We start from the raw sequence: 21902 nt of genomic DNA, 5'->3' as shown, positions 1-21902 counted from the left end.
TGCTTTTTAATGTTAGAAGGCATGATCCTGATCATTTTCCAACATGGAGAAACCTGACAGAGATAAAAACAGTGCACCAGCAATGACTTTTCACTCCTCTGTACTGTGTAAACGTAAAGTGCATCTTTGCCTGAACAAGAAGTGAAACTACTAGTACGGCTACCACAAAGTGAAATAATAAAACACTGTAAAATGCTTATTGTAACAAAACAAAAAAAAAAAAGAGATAAACTGCCTGAAATGTTCTCTTTTGTCAAAAAGTTACGGGCAAAGTTGTATTTTTTTTGTAATTAAAATTATCATTGTTTTGAGCAAAAAGTTGCACTAATGCCTGATGTATCAAATGTGATACAAAATAAATATAAAAAAAATTTATATGGCATTTTTTTTACTTAATGGTTTAATAAACATCCCAGATCCAGAAAATTTGAATTTTCTGACAATTTTTTTTCATATGTCATGTCTTACAGGGTTAACAGAAATGTTCATAAAGTTATTTATAGCATTTACTGAAATTTGTCAGAAATAAAGAAAATATTCAGTGAGCAAAAATTACTTGATGCCAGTTGTCAGAGTAGAATAGTCTGACTAGGCAACAGTAACTCAAATAACCACTGATTACAAGCAAGAAAGCATCTTTAAGTCACCAGAATTCAATTCCAGTGGGGCCCTTTTGAATTGTGCCGGAATAGGAGATTCTGCTTGAATCTATGTCTCAAAGATTTAAGGCAGTTCTAAAGGCAAATGTGGATCCAACATAGTACTTGTAAGGTGAAACTTATAAAGATAATAATATACTAATAATAAATAAATAAATAAATAAATAATATATATATATATATATATATATATATATATATATATATATATATATATATATATATATATTATATATATATATATATATATATATATATATATATATATATATATATATATATATATATATATATATATATATATATATATACCAACAGAATTCTTAATGTTAAGATGAAATTACTGAAAGTCAGGAGTACGCAACTCTGACTCCTGCTTGTTAACCAAAAAATGCATTGTATGCAGTGCATCTCTCATGTCTCTCATGTCTTGCACATGAAGTGCCCCCTGAAAGCAATCTGCTAAGTTAAGCTAAAAGAGACCCTTTGAAAAAAGAAATTGACTAAATGGATTTTAAAAATTCTCAAGCGGACTTCTTAACTCTTGGAGACTTGTAAAATGAGCCCCGAGTGTTCTTTTAAGCCTTCATTAAACTGCATTTAATATAAACTATAATATATTTTCATTTAATTGTCAATAACATACAAAATGTCCAAAATGTTACATTCAGCTCACACTCAAGTATATATTTAAAATAGATTATTTCACAACAACTCTATTTAAAAGTACTTATTTGCTACAAGTACATTGTTTGAACAGCCAATAACAATATACATTACGAATTTATTGGAGGTAGCTGCTTCTCAATAAATTGCTTGATGTCCATCATTTCCTGTAAGAAAAAGAGGAGAGATTCATTCGAAACTCTATTTTTATGATCCATTATGTACTACCCTTTGATTGCTCTGTTCCAAAACATATGAGCCACCTAGGAGTTATTTTATTGACACTATCCTTGAAAACGGTTAGATGAAGCATCAGAAATTCACCCATTCCTTGGAACCTGTCCGACTGTATCTCAGGGCTTCTCACACTATGCTATCCGAACGGTGCCTAGGCTCGTTTCCCGGATTGTTTGAGAAGTGTGGGTGCTCTGAATCGGGCTCAGGCACGGTTCCCTTGGTCAGCCCTGGCCCGGTTGGAAGAGGTAGGCCAGAGCGCGGTTCACTTGGGCTTTGCCGCGGTACACTTGAGTGTGAGTGCAAAACGTGCCTTAGCCCAAAATTGAAAGCGAGACGTGACTTTTAAGGGACTGTTTGATATGGATTTATAATTCATTCTTACTGTTCAATGAACGCAAACTGTCGTAGATTATTAAAGACACAAACCCCTCACTGCACGACAGCTGCACCTTCAGCAAAACTCCTAATTCCTGCAGCACGAGGACTTTATGATTGTTTATGAGCGTCAAAAGTGGATGATCTGATCGGCAAATAATTTGACTGCGTGTCACTGCATATCAAATGACTTAAACGATATAACTAAAGCAATCTCCACTGTGCTAAAGTGAAAGCGCTTACTGAACAGTGCAGCAGTGATGACGTAAGCGTGCACAGGCCCGAATGTAATGTGAGTGCAGGCCGTCAGGGGAGACGGGAGAGTGGACAAGCGTGCTTGTAGTGTGAGTACGCCCTCAAAGGTAAGCTTTATGAATGGTCCTTAATAGATCCCTTCATTTCAAAGGTATTTTTAAAGTAACTCTGGAATGATTAGTCCTCCTGAGTGATTCGTTCATTGCACACCTGGGGAGGAAATCAGTTTTTTTTTTTTTTTTTTTTTTTTATGAGTCTTTTGTTGGATTTGAGTCATTTGTGACTTATTTGCCATCACATGATGGGATAAAGTTAGAGTTTTTAGTCACTTTATACGTCATTGACAGCAGGACTGGATGAACAAACTATTAAATGGTTCCAAATTCTCTGTAAAAACACCTCTGTTTTTAATATGTTATTATTTTATTATGTGCATATTCATTTATTAATTTTTTTTCTGGCTTAGTTTCTTTATTAATCAGTGGTTTTTGTTCAGTTTTTTTTTTCACTTTATGTGACAGAGCTAAACTAATCAATTGACTTCATTTGTCCTTCATGTGATAAATAAAAATCTTAAAACTTTTCCAAGGACTCAAGACATGTTAGGGCTATTGTGGATATCTTATCAATGGAACACAGCACTGTAGTCAGTTCCAAAGTTGGTGGTCAGTTGCAGTCATGAGTGGAAACTCCAAATATGCCATGAAGAAGAAACTGCCATAGGAAATCCTCATTACTGAACACTGAACAGATGTAAAAACTGTCCCTGATTCAACATGTCAAAATATGCATAACAATCATCTTCAAATATTAGACCTCACTGAGCTTACTATAATGTGGTCACAGATTAACAAACGACTCAGAAACCAAAAGACTTGAACGGTGAACTAATCATGGCCTTTCCCCTGTTAATATGCTCCTGCATAGCTGGAGAGCCTGATCATGTTTTTAGGGTCACATTTCTAGGACCCTAGTTTTACTGCTGTTGTTAGTGATCAACCCAGTAGGGGGTGAAAAATATACAGCAAAATATAATACCTGAAGTCAATGCTTGCCTTCCACATTTATCTTTGACTGTGTATTTTGACATTCAAAGTTTGCCATGTTTACTGTGAGAATTGGTTTTAGGGGTAGAGGTGGGGAAGGGCCATATAATAAGCACTTTTTGTTTGACAAAAGATCCAGATAAACAATAGAATATGGCTATTTTTCTGGAAAATTATCTGAACTTCCTATAGCTATTACACATTCATGGGAAATTTTGGATTTCTTGCTGTTAGTCAACTGTCCACTGATAAATACTGTTATAGCACTGGTATAGCACTTGTTCACACTAACACATTTTAGTTTAAATATGCAGAATATGCTTTTTATTTTAGGGCTCCTTCCACACGGAGAAAGCATTTTTAGGCAATGAAAATCTTTTTGAGTCAGAAAGTCAATTCCAAAGTGGATAAAGATAAAAAACAAAGTTTTCAAGTCGCAGTGTGAATGGCTTTCGAAAAACAATGATGCCTTTTCAGTTATGTGAACAATTCAGCTACAGCAGTTTATTTGGATGCACTCCATTTGGACAGCATTGGTAAACATTAAATGTTATAAACTCCAGTAAAATAATGTGGCTTAAAGTGTTTGATGATGATATGATTGAAATGATTTAAAGTTATGAAAATGTATTCAAATTGATCCAAATTAGAGTAGACGTTGTCATTGAGTTTCAATAAAGATTTGAAACAGCATTAAAAGATACAAGTGAGCAGATAGTGAGTTGACCCAACTTGTTTTGTAACAGAGCTAATGTATTGTGAATAATAAACAAGCAAACCTCAGGACATGCACTGTGGGTCATCCCAGAATATGTTTTGAAAGTCACATTGGAGGGTTTCAGCATGCTTTTGAGTTTCTCTACAGTGAGTTGACCAAAAATAAGAGGAACCAAAGGATCTGCTTCACCATGGCACTGCAGCACCGATATATCTTTATTTTTGCTTATCACTGACTACAACAGACAGAAAGCAGACAAATGGGGAAAACAATGTCAACATTAATTAGCAATCACACTCTTGTACTGAGATACATTATTAAAAGAATGTTTATCTAAAAACATATATTTTTTTTATCTAAAAATCGCCTTGAGGCTATTGTTTCAGTACAAAACAGACTCAGATATGGGATTGCGGTGAACCACTTCAAGTTTTTGAGGAGGTTTTATATGACCAAATGTTGAGGCTGAAGACCAAATTCATTCATACGGTGAGAGCATCTTTTGACACAATATTAGAAAGGCTGTACTGTGGCTTTAAATATGGTATTTACATTAGGTGGAAAATTACTAAGTACTTGCATAAAAAATAAATACAATTTACTTACTGTGTTCATAATGTACTACAGAACACATCTGGGGGGATGGGATAAGGGTAGGGTTAGGGACAAGTTTGTTGGTATGGGTAGGTTTAAAAGTGGAATAAGGTGTAAGGGGTGGTCAACAGTGTAGTTACAAATGCAATTACAGAGGTAATTACATGCAGATATTTAACAAATCATTATTACAATGTAAAAACCTGTATTTACACAATAAGTACATTGTAACAGATAATTAATATCAGTGTACATACTATTAGTTAATTCCACCTAATATAAAGTGGGATTATATATCATAATAATATGAACAAAATATCTTTTTGTATTTTAAGTGGTTTCCACAACACAAGAAAATACTTTAAATTGATTTAAATTCAAACTATTTTCTTTAACAATTGACATGAATAACTGACCTTTGATAAGGAATTGCGAAGAGGTAACCAACAGCTGAGGGCAATTACACCACCCAGCTTCTGATGAGTCGTCAAAGCAGTGAAGAGAGAGAGGGCTCCACCCTTTTACCATATATATGAGAAGAAATTAAATAATTATGTGTAGTCAATCATTTCCAGCTCCAGAATAAGACAGAGAGGATTATGGTTACCCTTTAGGAAAGCCTACAATTATTTGCAATCTTGGTGGTTTCACAAACATTTTCTTCAAAACAATTGCCATATTGGTTAATAAATTGTGATAAAATAATAAAAAGCTCAATTTATTTTATTATTAATATATATATATATATTCAATTCACAACAGAATGAAGATAATTGGTTTCGTCTACAGTATCAAGCAATGGACAAGCAATGGTTTCAAATTTTGTTTTGAAAATCTGTTTGAAATGTGGCATGCCTAACACAGGCTTTTTAAGACCATCAATAATATTCTAAATAGTTATTTTTAAACAAACATATTTTAGCAATGTGTTGAACAAGCAAATCCTATTTGTATACATACTCATAAAAAAAAAAAAAAAAAAAAAAATTATATATATATATATATATATATATATATATATATATATATATATATATATATATATATTAAACTAAATGTATGCACAACAGTCTATCCGGGTCAGTGTCCTCAGCCTATATGGTATATAAATACACTGAGAACTTTTCAACATATGTTACTGCAATGAAGATAAACCATATTGGTTGTAATTTAAATCCATTCAATTAACTACTATAATATTAGTTATGAATAGAGTTTGTTAAATGTTGTATTGCAATGAATCATTAGTGATTGGATGTGTGTTGGCCTTATTGGGTAGCTTTACATGGACACAGGAAAATTAAGATATAAAATTTATTTATAAATTTAGACAAAACAATATATTATTGAATTTAATACGCAAGACCCTACGGACACCCTCTTGAAAGGTTAGGATTTTAACAGAGGTATATGTATTGAATTTAACAGGAGAACATGTATTGTTTAATTCAATAAAAAATTGTCTGGGCAAAAATGGTTTCTTTTTTTGATGTTGTAAGCCATTTAAACTTTGAGTTTAAAGATGTGAAGACTGGTTACACTCATAAAGTAGATAAATAGCATTATGTCAAAGATATATAGTGCTGAAGTTTGCCCTGCGTGCTTGCGGTTTTTAAAGAAACTTCTTTGGTGCAATAATCTTGTCAATGCTATTATTCAAAAAGATAATGATTCGCACTCATCAGGTAATTGCTTTGTACTGTTTTTCTTTTTTTTTCACATTCTTCAGGTGTTTTAAAGACACAAACATTTCAGCACAATGCCTTCCACACTGAGGAAGGCATTGTGCCGAAACGTTTGTGTCTTTAAATCACCCGAAGACTGTAAAAAGAAAAAAGAAAAACAGTATGAAGCAATTACTTGATGAGTGCGAATCATTACCTTTTTAAAAGATCTATAGTGAACATGTCATGCATAACACACAGTTTTATGAATAATTACGAAACACCAAATTTTTATACAGTTGAAGTCAAAATCATTAGTCCCCCTGTTTATTTTTTTTTCCTTAATTTGTTTAAATTAAGGAGAGATTTTTTTCAACACATTTCTAAACTGTCTGATGAAGAGCCATGTGGCTCGAAATGTTACATGCTTTGTGTCAGCTTTTTTAATTTAATAAATGTGTATTTTTGGAGCTTTGGTGTTGCCGCCTTTGATGAATATTTAATTTACACCTTTTGCGTTTTTTGGCTGAGCACACAGTTAAGAGGGATGTGCGTGCTTTTGTACAGTTTTTCAACACATTTCTAAACATAATAGTTTCAATAACTCATTTCTAATACCTGATTTATTCTTGCTGAAATAAAACAAATAAGACTTTCTCCAGAAGAAAAATAAAATTATCAGAAATAAATATTTAAAAAAGAAATAAAATTCAAAGAGAGGCTAATAATGTTCTACAATAATATATTCTGCTTTACAGCTTACCATTTTATCAAAACTGTTAAGAACTAACTGGTGCTGAAAGGTAAAGTTTTAAGGTAAAGTGCCCAATTAAAACTGAAAGCTGGAAATGTGTCTTACCTGAGAGAATCCCCCAAGCACAATCCTATGAGATGGAATACCATTCTTAACTTCTTGATCAATCAGTGCTTTGACTGTGGACAATTTCAAAAGGGTTTAATGCTGGATTCAGTATTCTGAAGATACTGTATTACTAAAATGCCTTATTATTATTATACTTAACCGTTTTCAGCAGCTCTTTTAATTCCAGATTCATCTTCTTGTGCATTAGGATTGAGACTAATTATGTCAAACCTAAGAGCAACATCATACATTTCACATCAGTTAAATATGTTATACGTGAAGAGCTATTTAGGTTAATGCTGTATAAGCAAACAAGTGTTTATCTCACCAAGAAGGCATTGCCATGTTCATGTTGAGGGTGACTGGCATGACAGGCCTGTTCGTCAGTTACAGAGAGAAAAAAAAAAAAAAAAACGAGAAAATGAGAAAAAAAGTAGAAAGAGAAAGAAGTTTAAAAATAATGCAAATGTATGAGGGCCATTTCTACTATGCAGTAAAACAGTAAGATGGAATCATAATGGGTAATATGCACATGGACTTAAAAACTTTCGGACAGCCAGCACAACAGTTTCCGATGAACTGACTTTCTATTACAAAATCACAGCATTTAAGATCTGTTTTCTTTAATAATCAGTGATCTTTATACTGTTTTTTGATTACCATATTGTGAACTGCATCTGTGTTTTTTATTAAATTAAATATCTTTAATTTCACTATTTAACATTACTGAATAAGTAACTGCTTTGCATCACACACTTGCTAAATTTACTGAACAGTTACAGCATAAAATCTAAATAAATAAACATAAAATCTGCCTATTATACACTAAATGACCCGAGATCACACATTGATGTGTGGTCATTCAGCTGTGGTGAACACTGGTAAAGCAGGGAATAAGCAGAAGGAAAGTGAGTGAGTATTCTGACTGCAAAATATCAATGTCTGAAACTATCACACAGTACACTCCTGATAACAAAAGGCAGGGTTTAAAACTAAAGTCTATGACAGGACTATGACTGGACTCTTTATTCCAGTCATGCACTTACATTATTAGCAAGACTATTTTATTAAATCAAATAATGACCATTTGAAATAACTGCCAATTCCTAGATTATTTTAGTTTTATAATAACAATTTTAAACAGTCAAAATGTTAAAACAGCAATTACCAGTTACTTTTGTACTTGTTTATGCAAACTGCAAGCATGAAGAAATAAATCATGTTTTCTTTTTGTCTCCTTTAATATTTCTTTAAAACTAAATTAATGAACAGCTCCATATGCATCAACAGTTTTAATCGTGTATGCCATAAAATCATCACGCATCCAGTCAACAGTTCAGTAAATATCCTCTGCTCTGACCCTAGAATTTCCAGGGTAATGCTCATTTCTGTTAAAGGAATGGCCAAAACTAGAGGCATTCATGCATTTAAGTGACTAAAAAAGCAACAAAGTACAAAATTGAGTTCTGATGCAAAAGCCTCCAAGTGCCTTGTGAAATGTTGTCCAGAAATGAGTATTTTTCTCAGATGTTTATGTTCAGGCATGTCAATTAGGCATGTCATTATAAAGGCAATGAAAAGAAAATAATAATTGTCGTAATAGTGCAATTACTGAACCTACACACAGAGCCTGAGAAAAATGCTCATTTTAGAAGAAACTTTCAAATCTGAAATGGTTTTACACAACCCCATTTGTTTGGATGATGAGTACAATCTTAATGTCAAAGGTTTAAAAATATTTTATTTTTGGCATAATCACACAGGCAACAATCACAATAGAAAAGACCTATATTGCATGCATGTCAATGTGTATGTTTATATTAAAGTGATGTATAAAAATCAACTTTGTACATACGCATGGGGGCAAATGTACTTGACATGAGGGGTCCTGATACCAGCCATAGCTTGAGCCCATCCATGTCTGAAAAAAGGTAGTGTACACGTTGTCAAAAATATGTAATGGCTAATTATTAATTTCATTGAAGTGTTTACTTAGTCATGCCACAAAATAATGACACACTTTACCCTGTGTCTCCCAGTCCATGTAGGAATATCACCTGGTGAAAAGAAACACATGCTTATAACATTCATATTAGTATATTATACTATGCTATCTTAAGGTTAAATCGAGAGGGCTGTTGCCATTTGCCTGTAATTTTGTGCTCATGGTATCACCTACCGCGGCCGTGGCTTTACAAGCGGCGGGCACAATTGTTGGCAACGGCGCTGACATGTTATTACCACACATAAAAAATCCCGAAGGCTTACATTCAATGACAAAAAGCTACGATGGCTCAGTGGGCTTTAACATCAACGATTCTTCTTAATTTTATGACGGTCAACACACAGCTTTTAAATCCATTACTGACACCTGCTGGGTGGAGTGTGGAACATTAATTTTCATTCATTTATTTATTTATTTATTTATTTATTTATTTATTTATTTATTTATTTATTTATTTATTTATTTATTCATTTATTTATTGTTTGTTTGTTTGTTTGTTTACTAAAATCCAAACGTTCATTATGCATATATTATTGAAAATAGTAACAATTAAACAAAAGTATTACAGCAATACTGAAATGTCTCTACTTTTGTTGATCCTTTTATTTTTAAACATTATCAATTATAAAAAGTACGATCACATCAACTTATACAGGCGCGGTATTATTTATTTACTATATATTCGTACGTTTATATCAATAGTTTTTTTCATGATTTTGGTCTCGTATGTCTTTTTTTCCCTTTCTCCACTAGTGTTTCCGGTTTGGTGTACCACGTGGGTCTCCCGATGTCAGCTGCCCTTGACTAGCATTTCTGTGGCTCTAAAATGTCTTTAATAAAGAAACCAGGGGGGAAAACGATAGAAGTAGTAAAGAATTTGCCTCGCATTACACTGGCAAACCTTCGACCAAACCCGGGTGCAAAAACATTAGTAAGTCTATTTTATGTTAAATGTTTTAATGTAAGGAATTAGCGGTTTAGCTGCCGAGCTAAAGAGCATGAGCATGATCAATTGTAGTATATGGTTATATAGTGTGAAATTTATGAGTAGATGTTTGTAGATAAGAACCTGTTGTTGGAAAACGAATGCTTCTTACATTAAGTTTTATGTATGTGTTTACAATGCAAGTTATTTTGTGTGTTGGTCACAGTGTTAGACTCTAAAAGATTCTAAAGGCATCATTAATGTCAAAATTAGGGTAATGTTTTTTATAACCTCGCATTCAGGCTTTAATATAATTTATATTTATAATACTTAATATTATCTCAGTAAAGTGTTTTTTTTCCAAATTATAAATATGGAAATCATAGTAGTAGACAATGACTATTAAAGTACAACACTGTTTAAAGTCAATTAAATGTTGCTAATGTTTTCAGGTGATTGACAGACAAATCTTTCAGATTTCAGAATATTTAAAGTATTGTGGTAAACAATATAGGGACCTTTCATAGAGATAAGTTTGTTTATTAGCTTTTTTAATGGTTTACAGTTACAAATATGCGTTGTGCTTAACAGTGCATAACAGTACATTAATTAATCTGTATATTACATGTCATTGTAGACCCTACACTTTACCTCTTAAGTCTTTCGAATGAGACGTTAAACCGAGGTCCTGACTCTCTGTGGTCATTAAAAATCCCATGGCACTTCTCGTGAAAGAGCAGGGGTGTAACCCCGGTGTCCTGGCCAAAGTCACTCTATTGGCCCATACGATCATGGCCTCCCAATCATCCCCTACCACCGAATTGGCTCTATCACTGTCTCTCCATTCCACCAATAGCTGGTGTGTGGTGAGCGCACTGGCGCCGTTGACCTGTGGCAGCCGTCGCATCATCCAATTGGATGCTGCACACTGGTGGTGGTGTGGAGAGACCCCCTCATGATTGTGAAGCACTTTGGGTGTATGGCTATACACAATAAATGCGCTATATAAATACACATTAAATTACATTTTACCTTAGTTCTATCCTTGGCTGCATTTGGAGCAAAATAGCCTGATTATGTTTTGCACATAAACATAGTCTTCTATTAACAAATGCTAGTTTATTAATAAAGCAGAAAACTGTATCCAGATAGTTTTGCATTGCTGAAGAAAGCTTATTTCTGTGAGTGTGAGAGACTTCCACTATAAAAATGTTCAGGAAAATTTTCCTTTGCAAATTTAATTTGCTGAATCATGCAATAATTTACTATTTTTATATGCCTAAAATAACTGGATTTTAGAAATGTAAAAAAATAGGTGTAAAGAGCAAGAGTACATATTATTACTAGACTAATATTCTGCATATCACTTTACAGGAAAAGCGCAGAGGCCGTGGAATGCATGGAGGCAACAGAAGTGGATGGGGACATAAAGGTGAAAGACAGCGTTGTAATCGACCGCGACTGGGCTTTGAGGGTGGACAGACTCCATTCTATCTTGTCATCCCAAAATATGGCTACAATGCCAATCACAGGTCTTATTACCTTATTGACGTATATGTTTATATAATTTTGTTATTATCAGCTCCCTTTTGTGCAACTTTTCAATGTTTTATTCTTTTAGTCGACAGCCACAGTATCCCCCATTATCCCTGCGCAGACTTCAGTACTTAATAGATTTGGGTCGCATTGACCCCAGTCAACCCATCGATTTAACTCAGCTTGTCAATGGACGAGGAGTTGAGATCCAGCCTCAAAAACGAGACTATGGCGTTCAGCTTGTTGATGAGGTGTGTATTTGATTAATTCTTCTTTTTTTAATGTTGTTGTTTTTTGAATCCTAACAGATTTGAATTCGACTTATAATATAATTCATGGGAGATTTCACTGAAGCCATCATGTATGTGTCTGTTTTTGCAGGGTGCTGATATATTTTGTGCAAAAGTAAACCTGGAGGTCCAGGCTGCCTCGGAGAAAGCCATCGCTGCAGTTGAGCGAAATGGGGGTGTTATCACAACCAGCTACTACGATCCACGGAGCCTCCGTTAGTATACTTACACTCTTAAGGCTGATTTATACTTCTGCGTCAAACACCGGCGTATGCTACGGCGCTGACGCATAGCCCTTCGCCGTGGCCATCGCCGTCACTGACGTGCACCTCTCAAAAAATGTAACTACACGTCGCAGCGACGCGTAGCGTAAGCTCTGTGATTGGTCGGCTTGGTAGCGATGACGAGTCTGGGCGGGACCGAGAGCCGCGCGAATAGCGCCAAAGCGCGCGAGTGATTGTTTACAAGTGTGGAGTACCGTGAAGGAGCTCCGGATGGAAAGTTTTGTTTTGTGTTTACCTCATAGTTAAAGTTGTTGCACGTCCGCCGGTTCCTGCCTCAAAATGAGCGAGTTTGAGCCACTTGTACATCCCGGAAGTGTTCAGGAAATGCAAAAGAGTAGCGAAGAAACTCGACACAGAGGAACATTTACACCTCAATGCCAACTAGCGTTTCGGAAGGGTTAATGCAGACCGACAGAGAGAGCGCGCAGAAGTATAAATGCACAGCCACGCGCGTTGCCTGCGCCGTGGGTTACGCCGGTCACCTGACGCAGAAGTATAAATCAGGCTTTACTCTACTTATTATTTCAGTATGATTGAAAAACAATAATTGTTTTTCTTGCACACATTTAGGGCAGCAACTATCAATTATTTTGCTAATCGTGTAGTTTGGCGATTTGTTATTATTGTTTTTCTAATCCGAATAAAAAACGATATTTGCGCAAATTTTCATTTTAGGATGAACTTTCTCTCCAAGAGAAAAAAACAGGCAGGTGCTCTAACACGCAAACTTCCCTTCTGCATGTACCTGTTGTCTAATAACTCTGCAAACAGAGATAAACCAACTCCGCCTTTACAGTTCATTTTGCGGCTGCTCATTAACCCTTGATGAGTTTACTACACCGATGGTCAGAAAGAAAAAAAAGCTATGCAAGAAAAAATCAGATCTGGGAATAATCAGATTTCAGCACTAAACCTCGCAGTGTGAACATAGTCTAAAACACAAACACTGGATTAACTATGGCTGCGGCTGTTAACTAACGGCCATTTACTGTACATATGACATCTTTTGCGTAGACAAGTTCCTTATTTCTTTTCTTGTGACATGCTGGGAGTGACTTGCATGTGGCACGAAATGCTTACACTTTCCAATTGCACCTAGTTAAATGAATACAGCGAGAGCACACCGAGTCACATGACAAAAACTGACCAGTCAGCTTCATACTCTGTATGGAATTTACACATTTCTACTCCAAAGAGAAAAAATAAATAAAAATGAAAAATACTAAACAATTTTAGAATTTAGTTGATCAAACGTGCCTTTCAAACAGAGGTTTAGCAGCCTTTGACTACATTTGTTCTCTTTTAAAGGGAAATACTTAGCTAAAAGCTTAGATTAACATTAGACGAATACTATTATTAATTAGTTCTTATTTTTTATTTATTTATAATTTTATTTTTTGTTTACTTTTATTAATTGTAATTTGTAGTGTAAAATTATTACTTATGTTTAAATGTCAAAATCGTTTTTTCACTTAGTTTTAAGTCCAATTATGTTTGGTTATGTGTTATTTTCTAAACTAGTAGTGTTTTGAAATGAATGAATGCATAATAATCATGAAACCTTGAAATTGGGATTATTCTTCAGACTATAATCATACAACCAATATCTAGAATTGTTGCATCCCGACTCTTTTCACACCATTTTATTTAAGCTAATTTAAAGTAGCGCCATTTAATCATTTATATACAATGGGGGAAAGAGTTTTGAAAAAGCATATTTAAGTAAAAGTACCATTACTTGCCTAAAAATGTAGTGTGAGTAGAATAAAAGTACCTGTTGTAAATATTAATCAAAGTAGGAGTAAAAAGTAGCCCTTTTAAAAGTACTCATGAGTATTATGCTGTCAAAAGTTGATGCATATACATGTAATTTGTGGATGTGTGTGTGCAAACGTAACATTGTGTAGTGGATTTAGTTATTGCTAGGCAGGCACACAATGTCAGAAAATTCAAAATTCAATGTCTAGCCAGCGTCTAAGGACAACATTATTTTGATGTCCAATAATGACATTGTGTGTCTGCATCTTGACGTCTTGTGTCTGCTGGGAGTTTAAGGCTATTTCGGTCATCATACAGTAAATATACATCATCTTATCATCAGTGACATGCATCTAAACCAGGGGTGCCCATAATCTGTCCTCGGAGGCCGGTGTCCTGCAAAGTTTAGTTCCAATCCCAGTTAGACGCACCTGGGCTAGCTATTCAATTTCATACTAGGCTTTCTAGAAACATCTGTGGAGGTGTGTTGAGGCAAGTTGGATCTAAAATCTGCTGGACATCCGCCCTCCAGGTCTTTGTTTGGGCATCCCTCATCTAAACAGTCTCTGGGTCAATGCGTGTTAAGATTTTGAACATCTTCTTGGACTCTTTTAATGCTTCCAAACAGTTTGCTGCAATGTAAAGTGCACATGTCTTGAAGTAGTTCATTATGATGCATTATGATGACCTTCTATGTGTGATTTGATTGGACAGGAAGTCGTGACTGCAGGTTGAAGGAATGTAGTTGAGTAAAAGTACATATACTGCACTAAAAATCTACTCAAGGAAAAGTAAAAGTACACAAATAAAAGTATTTTTAAAACAACTTGGTAAATTACAATTTCTGAGAAAAACTACTCAATTACAGTAACTTGAGTATTTGTAATTAGTTACTTTATACAACTGTTTTATATAGCACTTGAGGTGACTGTGCAGTGTGATGCTTGTGAGTTGCAACTGAACTAATCTAGCACAATTCGTCATCTTAGAATCATAAGGTTCTATCTGACATATTTATCAAAATTGAGTTATTAACATATTCTTATTAGATGACAACTCATTTACATTATGGCATGTTTTTATAAGTTGTTACTCACATACTGTTTTCTATATTGAATGCAAAAACTCTGAAGCTCAATACCTTAAAATCACTCAGAACGCAGATAGAACCTTATAATTCCAAGGTGACGAAATGTCCTGAAGTTAGTAAACCGCTTAGACAAAAACAATAAAACTATACCATTTTGACAGTTAAGATGACTTTGGTAGTCTACTTCCATGCCAAAAAAGCACAGTCTTGCATAGCGTGCAGGTTACCATCTTCTTAGAGGCATTGATTAAATAAGATGATAAGATATGCGTGTTTTGTTTTAGAAATCCTCATCAAACCAGTGCCGTTCTTCATGTCAGGCGAACCCATACCCAAGCGCCTGTTTCCTGGTGAAGATCTTCTTCCATATTACACAGATGCCAATAATCGTGGCTACCTCGCAGACCCAGATAAGATTCAAACTGCACGGATGGATCTGGCTAAAAAGTATGGTTACAGCATACCTGACATCTCAAAGGATACACTATTTGAAATGCTGGTACAAAGAAAGAATCCTCGTCACATCTTTTTTGGGTTATCACCTGGATGGGTGGTTAATATGGCTGACAAGAAAATACTCAAACCCACTGATGACAAAGTTTTGCAATATTATGGTTCATAAATCTTCAAAGAGATTTACAATGTGGATATCTAGTGTAACATGACTGTGTATATAAAGTAAAGGTTGAATTTATTAAAGCCAATGCCTGAAAAACATTCCACATTCAATCTGTTTCATTTTAAACTGATTACATAACTGGAAGGAATGAATACAAAACTGTAAGGAACACACACTCACACACACATTTGAAGTGGAACAAAACTTTTCATCAAATTCCTAAAACCAAAAACCCTTTTTTGTGGGTTTTGTATATGCAAACATACACAAATATAGTTGAAGTCAATATGCTTGTCCCTCCTGTGAATTTTTTTTATTTATTTTTAATCTTTTTTAAAAATTTAGTAATGTTTAATTGACCAGGGGAATTTTTACAGTGTTTACTTCTGTAAAAAATTATTTCTTAAAGTTTGGTAGAATAAAAGTTAAAATGTCACTTTGAAATGGGCGATGCAGTGGCACAGTAGGTAGTGCTGTCGCCTTACAGCAAGATGGTCGCTGGTTCGAACCTCGGTTGGGTCAGTTGGCATTTCTGTGTGGACTTTGCAAGTTCTCCCTGCATTTGCGTGGGTTTCCTCTGGGTGCTCTGTTTTCCCCCACAGTCCAAAAACATGCGGTACAGGTGAATTGGGTAGGCTAAATTGTCCGTAGTGTATGAGTGTGAATGAGTGTTTGTGGAGGTTTCCCAGAGATAGCTTGCGGTTGGAAGGGCTCCCGCTGCGTAAAAACTTGCTGGATAAGTTGGCGGTTCATTCTGCTGTGGCGACCCCAAATTAATAAAAGGACTGAGCCGAAAAGAAAATGAATGAATGTCACTTTCAGCTCATACTAGTAACTTGCAAAATAAGAAAAATATTATGCAATGTCTCCGTGACAAAGAAAATAAAATTATTAGATAATAATTATTCAAACTGCAATGTTAAAAAATGTGTTGAAAACAATATCTCCAGGTAAACAACAATATTAAATATTTTCTCAAAATAATAAAAAATTCACAGGATTTATATATAATATATATATATATATATATATATATATATATATATATATATATATATATATATATATATATATATATATATATATCCTCTATAGGTTAACTAGGCAGGTTTGGGCAATTAGGCAGGTTATTGTATAATGATGGTTTATATATAGATAAATATTTTTATATATAAATATAGCTCAAAGGGGCTAATAGTTTTGACCTTAAAATGGGTTTAAATTTTTATTCTTGTCAAAATAAAACAAATAAGACTTTCTCCAGAAGAAATATTATATGATATTATAATATTATCAGATGTACTGTGAAAATATCCTTACTCAGTTAAACATCATCTGGGATATATTTAAAAAAGGAAAAACAATTTTAAGGGGGGGGGGGGGGGGGGGGGGGGTAATAATTCTGACGTGTGTGTGTGTGTGTGTACACATGGCCTGTATAATGCTCTATATATTGTCTTTATAATGCTCGAATGCTTTTATTAGGTTATAACTACGAATTTGTTGTTAATGTATTAGAATTTTTCTTGTTTACAATTATCTATAGTTCTTTCTAATGTTTGTATGGCTTTCGAAAGAGGTGGATATTGAGTTCCATCAAATACAGTGACAACATTTACCTTTAGTATATTGTTTTTTGCGTGGACTGATTAGGAGACAGCGTTAAAAATATTTATAGTTATAAAAATGTACATCCCTCCAGTTTTTTTTTCTCTCTTTTTTCAGTTTTTGTGATGTTTATTGGAGAGGACATTTTTTACAAAATTTAATGTGATATTTTTTTCTTGAGCAAATGTTATTAATTATTATACATCATAATTATAAACATTTTAATTTGGCTGAATTAAAATTAAAATAAAAACTGCTAAGCTGCTTAAAGCAAAAAACTGGATTATTGGCCTCCTTTTTTTCATTGGCTGCAGAACCAACGACTGTTTGACTGTTATCAAATGACTTGCCTAATTACCATAACTTGCCTAGTTAACCTAATTAACCAGTTAAGCCTTTAAATGGCATTTTAGGAAAATGGTTGTGTCATGCAAACAAGTTAGTAAATAGCTTGTAACATACTGTGTTCTTTCATGGCAAAGACAAATTTATTAATTTATTTTCTTTTTGGCTCAAAATTAATTATTTAAAAAATGTTAGGTTTATGTAACTGTTCATATTTTCTTTCAATGTTTGAAAAAAGTACAAATTTCACAGGGGCCTATAATTGGGGTTTTAACTGTGTGTATTAGAGATAGATTATGCTGTCTCTTAACAACCACAAATACACTAAAAGTATAATACAGGGTGGGCCATTTATATGGACACACCTTAATAACACTTGTGTTTGGTTTTAACATAACTTTATTTTTTTATGAGTTATTTACAAGCCCCCTCACTTATACTAATGTGCCACAAACAGGATGTTAAAATCACCAACCATTCCCGTTTTATTAAGGTGTATCCATATAATTCTCCCACACTGTATGTATAATTTTTCATTGCCTTTTTCTAGTTATTTCTATCAAGCTACATTTGCATGTCTAATAATTCAGTTAACTGAATTTCATTCATTCATTTCATTCATTTATTTTCTTGTCGGCTTCGTCCCTTTATTAATTTGGGGTATTTGGGGCGTCCCTTTATTAATTTTATTAATTTGGGGTAATTTGGGGTTAAGATGAAATTCGTATAAAGTCATATATATTTGTGCTCAATTTAAACATTAAATTTAGTAATGTTCAACCTAATTTGTTTGTTTAAAGTCAGCTCATATACACTGTTTTCAACCACTTACCTTAAAACATTTTGTCAATCCAATGAACAATTTTTTTGTAGTTTGATGCTGTACCCTGTTTGCCGATTCTCAGGAATTGCCTGGTCATACACATTCTTTACCTTCTGTCCCATATCAAAATAACAGCAGTAAAATGTTATTGAAACAATAACCCAAGATTATCACTTTTAGAAATAAATAGACTATAAGACAGTCCCTGGCCTAGTTAGATTACATGTGACCCTAGACCACAAAACCATTAGTGTAGTTTTTTATTGAGTATATACATATATTATACTAATGTGCCACAAACAGGATGTTAATATCACCAACCATTCCCGTTTTATTAAGGTGTATCCATATAATTCTCCCACACTGTATGTATAATATTTCATTGCCTTTTTCTAGTTATTTCTATCAAGCTACATTTGCATGTCTAATAATTCAGTTAACTGAATTTCATTCATTCATTTCATTCATTTATTTTCTTGTCGGCTTCGTCCCTTTATTAATTTGGGGTCGCCACAGCGGAAAGAACCGCCAACATATCCAGCACGTTTTTCCGCAGCGGATGCTCTTCCAGCTGCAACCCATCCATACATGGACACACACACACACACAACGGACAATTTAGCCTACCTAATTCATCTATACCGTATGTCTTTGGACTGTGGGGTAAACAGGAGCACCCGGAGGAAACCCACGCAACATGCAAACTCCACACAGAAACGCCAACTGAGCCGAGGTTCGAGCCAGCGACCTTCTTGCTGTGAGGCGACAGCACTACTATTGCGCCACTGCTTCACCCGATTGAATTTGTCTATCATTTGATTCAACTTGTTTAAAGTATTTTTTTCATTCTGTGCTGAGGGTAAATTTACACCTTACTTATGAAATTAAGTTTGTTTTTTTAAACTTAAAATAAGGTATTTTGAAGGAAGCTTAAAACTTTCGTAATATCTGTGGATGTCAGCATTCTTCAAAATATCTAATTTTGTGGTCAACAGATGGAAGAAACTCATAAAGGTTTGAAATCACTTAATGTGAAAGAATAGTGACAAAATCTAAATTTTTAGGCCCACAATACTTTTAAGATGAAATTCGTATAAAATCAAGTTTAAACCTTATTAACTTATTTAAAAAAACGCAAGAAACATTTAACCTTGTCATGACTTTCAGGGGTCAAAATAAATATATACATAGATATAATATATATATATATATATATATATATATATATATATATATATATATATATATATATATATATGTATATATATATGTATATGTATATATATTCTGAAAGGGACTATATATATATATATATATATATATATATATATATATATATATATATATATATATATATATATATATATATATTATTGTCCTAAAGTTACATCAAATAATTCAGATTTTTTTTTTTAATATAAATGTTAGTGCGGCCCTTAAAAAGCTTTTTTTCATCATTAAATGCGTTTTAAAAGATCCATTAATTTCATCATTTTACTTTACAAATGCCGTTTGTGGTTGTGAAAATCTTCTATATGTTGTTATAGTTTTTATATTTTTTAAGTCTAGAATCTGAAACTAATTAAAATGAACACTGTCACCTTACAGCAAGAAGGTCACTGGTTCGAGTACCATCTGGGCCAGTTGGCATTTCGTGTGGAGTGGATGTTCTCCCCATGTTGGCGTAGGTTTCCTCCACGGTGCTCTGTTTTTCTCCACAGTCTAAAGACATGCGCTATAGGTGAATTGAATAAACTAAATTTGCTGTAATGTATGAGTGTGTGTGTGTGTGAAAGTGCTTGGGTGTTTCCCATTACTGGGTTACAGTAGGAAGAGTATCTGCTGCGTGAAACATATGCTGGAGTATTTGGTGGTTCATTACGCTGTGGTGACCTATCAAATAGAGACTAAAAGGAATGAAAATGTATGAATGAATGAAAAATTTACTGAACCTTAAATTATAAGTCAACTTGCTGCACAGCTTTTTTTGAGTTAACTAATTTTTAACCCAAGTACTGCACCTTGCTCAATTTGTGTCAGCTAAAATAAAAATCTCTGCAGCAAGTTGCCTTACAATTTTAAGTTGAGTGAATTTTTAGTTTACAGTTTGGCTATAGATCAAAATGTTTCTTGTTATGCTAGTCTTATGTTGCTACAAAAAAGTTACCTTTTAAGAGTTAAAATTTGATTGTTTTGTTGTATTGGATTGTAAGCATATACAAATCTTCACATGTTGTCTCTGTAATCTTATTTGCCCTAAAGGGAGAATTCACCCAAAAATGAAAATGTATTCAAAAACAGTATTGAAATAAAATAAGTAAGTAAGTATGAGTAAGTAATGGGGGCAGAATTTTCATTTTTTGGTGAACTGTCCCTTTAATCTAGATCAGAGTTGCCCAAACTAGGGCCTGCAGGCCAAAATTGACCCATGGTAATGTTTGATTTGGCCCACCATCCGAGAGAAGAAGAAAAATTAAGAGGAGGTGGATGGTTTAGAGATTTCTTATTTTAAGTAACCTTAGTAAACTTATTTTTGTTTGTTTGTTGTATTGCTACAAAAGCTACAAAAAAAAAAAAAAAAACTGAAATATGAAATGTTTCAATGAAATGTTGTAATTAAGTCTTGTTGTATATAAGATTTTTTTTTTTTTTTTTAAATGTACGTACTCTCACCCAACATAGAGAAGAATGCATCAGTGAGCAAATGAAGGCAAAGGAAGATTCTGCAGTTGAACTCCACTTTGTTATAAATGATTTATTTATTATTATTATATATATTTTTTCATTTTAATAAGTTATCGTTTAGAATTTTACAGCATTAGTTTTTTTTTAAAGTAATTTAATTAGTTAATTTAAAAAAAAGTAATGTTTTCAAAGTATTTTTAAGCCCAATGATATTTGTTTTTTTCCCTTCATACAATAAAGTTTGGACACCCCTGATTTAGATGTTTTAGACTGAAGTGTATTTTAACTCTGAGACAAATGTCTATGCGATGTAGGTGTGAGAATAAGAGCAGAATACAGTGCAGTCGCCTGCTGTGGCATACAGTAGTTGATCACAGTTAGCTGAGAACTGAACAATGGACAGCTCTGATAAAAGACTTATCACTTACTCACCAGAGAATGCAAACTCACACACTGCGTTATAACATCCCTGTCTTGTTTTGGATAATGCTGGAACAAGCTTCCACCTCACATTAGGCTCACTCCAACTTGTTTTTAAAAACCTTTTAAAATTGTATCTTGCGTCCTTTACCTTTTGAAAGTTGAGGGGTTTTTTTAGGTATTAGTTGTTATCAGTTGTTATTAGCTGGGTGATTTTTTATTTTAATTAGCATTGATTGTGTGTTGTCAAAAAAATGTGCTATATAAGTAAATTACTACTTGTTCTTACATGTACACTACCGGTCAACAGTTTGGGGTCTGTTTTTTTTTTTTTTTTTAAGAAAATTATTCTGCTAATGAAGGCGACATTTAATAAATGTAAAAAAAATGGTTAAATATTTATAAAAATTTAAAGTAACTGCTTTCTTATTGTATGTA

At 33.6% G+C, this 21902-nt stretch overlaps 2 protein-coding genes and 1 long non-coding RNA gene across 13 annotated transcripts in view; 1 reads left to right on the top strand and 2 right to left on the bottom strand.

Moving 5' to 3' along the window:
- lypla1 (lysophospholipase 1) overlaps positions 1-9401 on the bottom strand; it is a 16866-nt gene extending 7465 nt beyond the window's left edge. For 3 of the 11 annotated variants that reach the window (XR_015494739.1, XM_087259300.1, XM_087259301.1), the window contains exons 1-6: positions 9256-9401; positions 9102-9133; positions 8932-8997; positions 7405-7452; positions 7237-7307; positions 7074-7147 (exon numbers count right to left, since the gene is read on the bottom strand). Coding sequence is in view for 6 of the 11 variants with exons in the window: in XM_087259300.1 (XP_087115426.1) it covers positions 7074-7147; positions 7237-7307; positions 7405-7452; positions 8932-8997; positions 9102-9133; positions 9256-9324 (360 nt within the window). In the remaining 5 variants the exon portion in view is untranslated. Of the gene's footprint in view, positions 1-1235; positions 1493-4017; positions 4192-4966; positions 5069-7073; positions 7148-7236; positions 7308-7404; positions 7453-8931; positions 8998-9101; positions 9134-9255 lie in introns of those variants that run through there. The other 8 variants (XR_015494737.1, XR_015494738.1, XR_015494735.1 and 5 more) reach the window with 5 other exon arrangements.
- Positions 9402-9887: 486 nt separating this feature from the next.
- mrpl15 (mitochondrial ribosomal protein L15) lies at positions 9888-15681 on the top strand. Its single transcript, NM_001003435.1, is given in 5 exon segments — positions 9888-10012; positions 11381-11538; positions 11628-11793; positions 11924-12047; positions 15249-15681. Coding segments are annotated over 5 exon segments (891 nt in total). The 5' UTR covers positions 9888-9907; the 3' UTR covers positions 15587-15681.
- A 1996-nt stretch (positions 15682-17677) lies between these two features.
- LOC147843216 (uncharacterized) lies at positions 17678-20977 on the bottom strand. Its single transcript, XR_015496347.1, has 3 exons — positions 20812-20977; positions 20633-20760; positions 17678-19212 (listed from the first exon to the last, which is right to left on the bottom strand). It is a non-coding gene; the product is annotated as an uncharacterized LOC147843216 (long non-coding RNA).
- Positions 20978-21902: the final 925 nt, after the last annotated feature.

The sequence above is a fragment of the Danio rerio genome, chromosome 7 (assembly GCF_052040795.2).
Source record: "Danio rerio strain M-AB ecotype USA chromosome 7, GRCz13ab, whole genome shotgun sequence".
NCBI classification, from domain to species: domain Eukaryota; kingdom Metazoa; phylum Chordata; class Actinopteri; order Cypriniformes; family Danionidae; genus Danio; species Danio rerio.
Note: the sequence above shows the minus strand (reverse complement) of the source record. Positions and strands in the feature narration are given on the sequence as shown.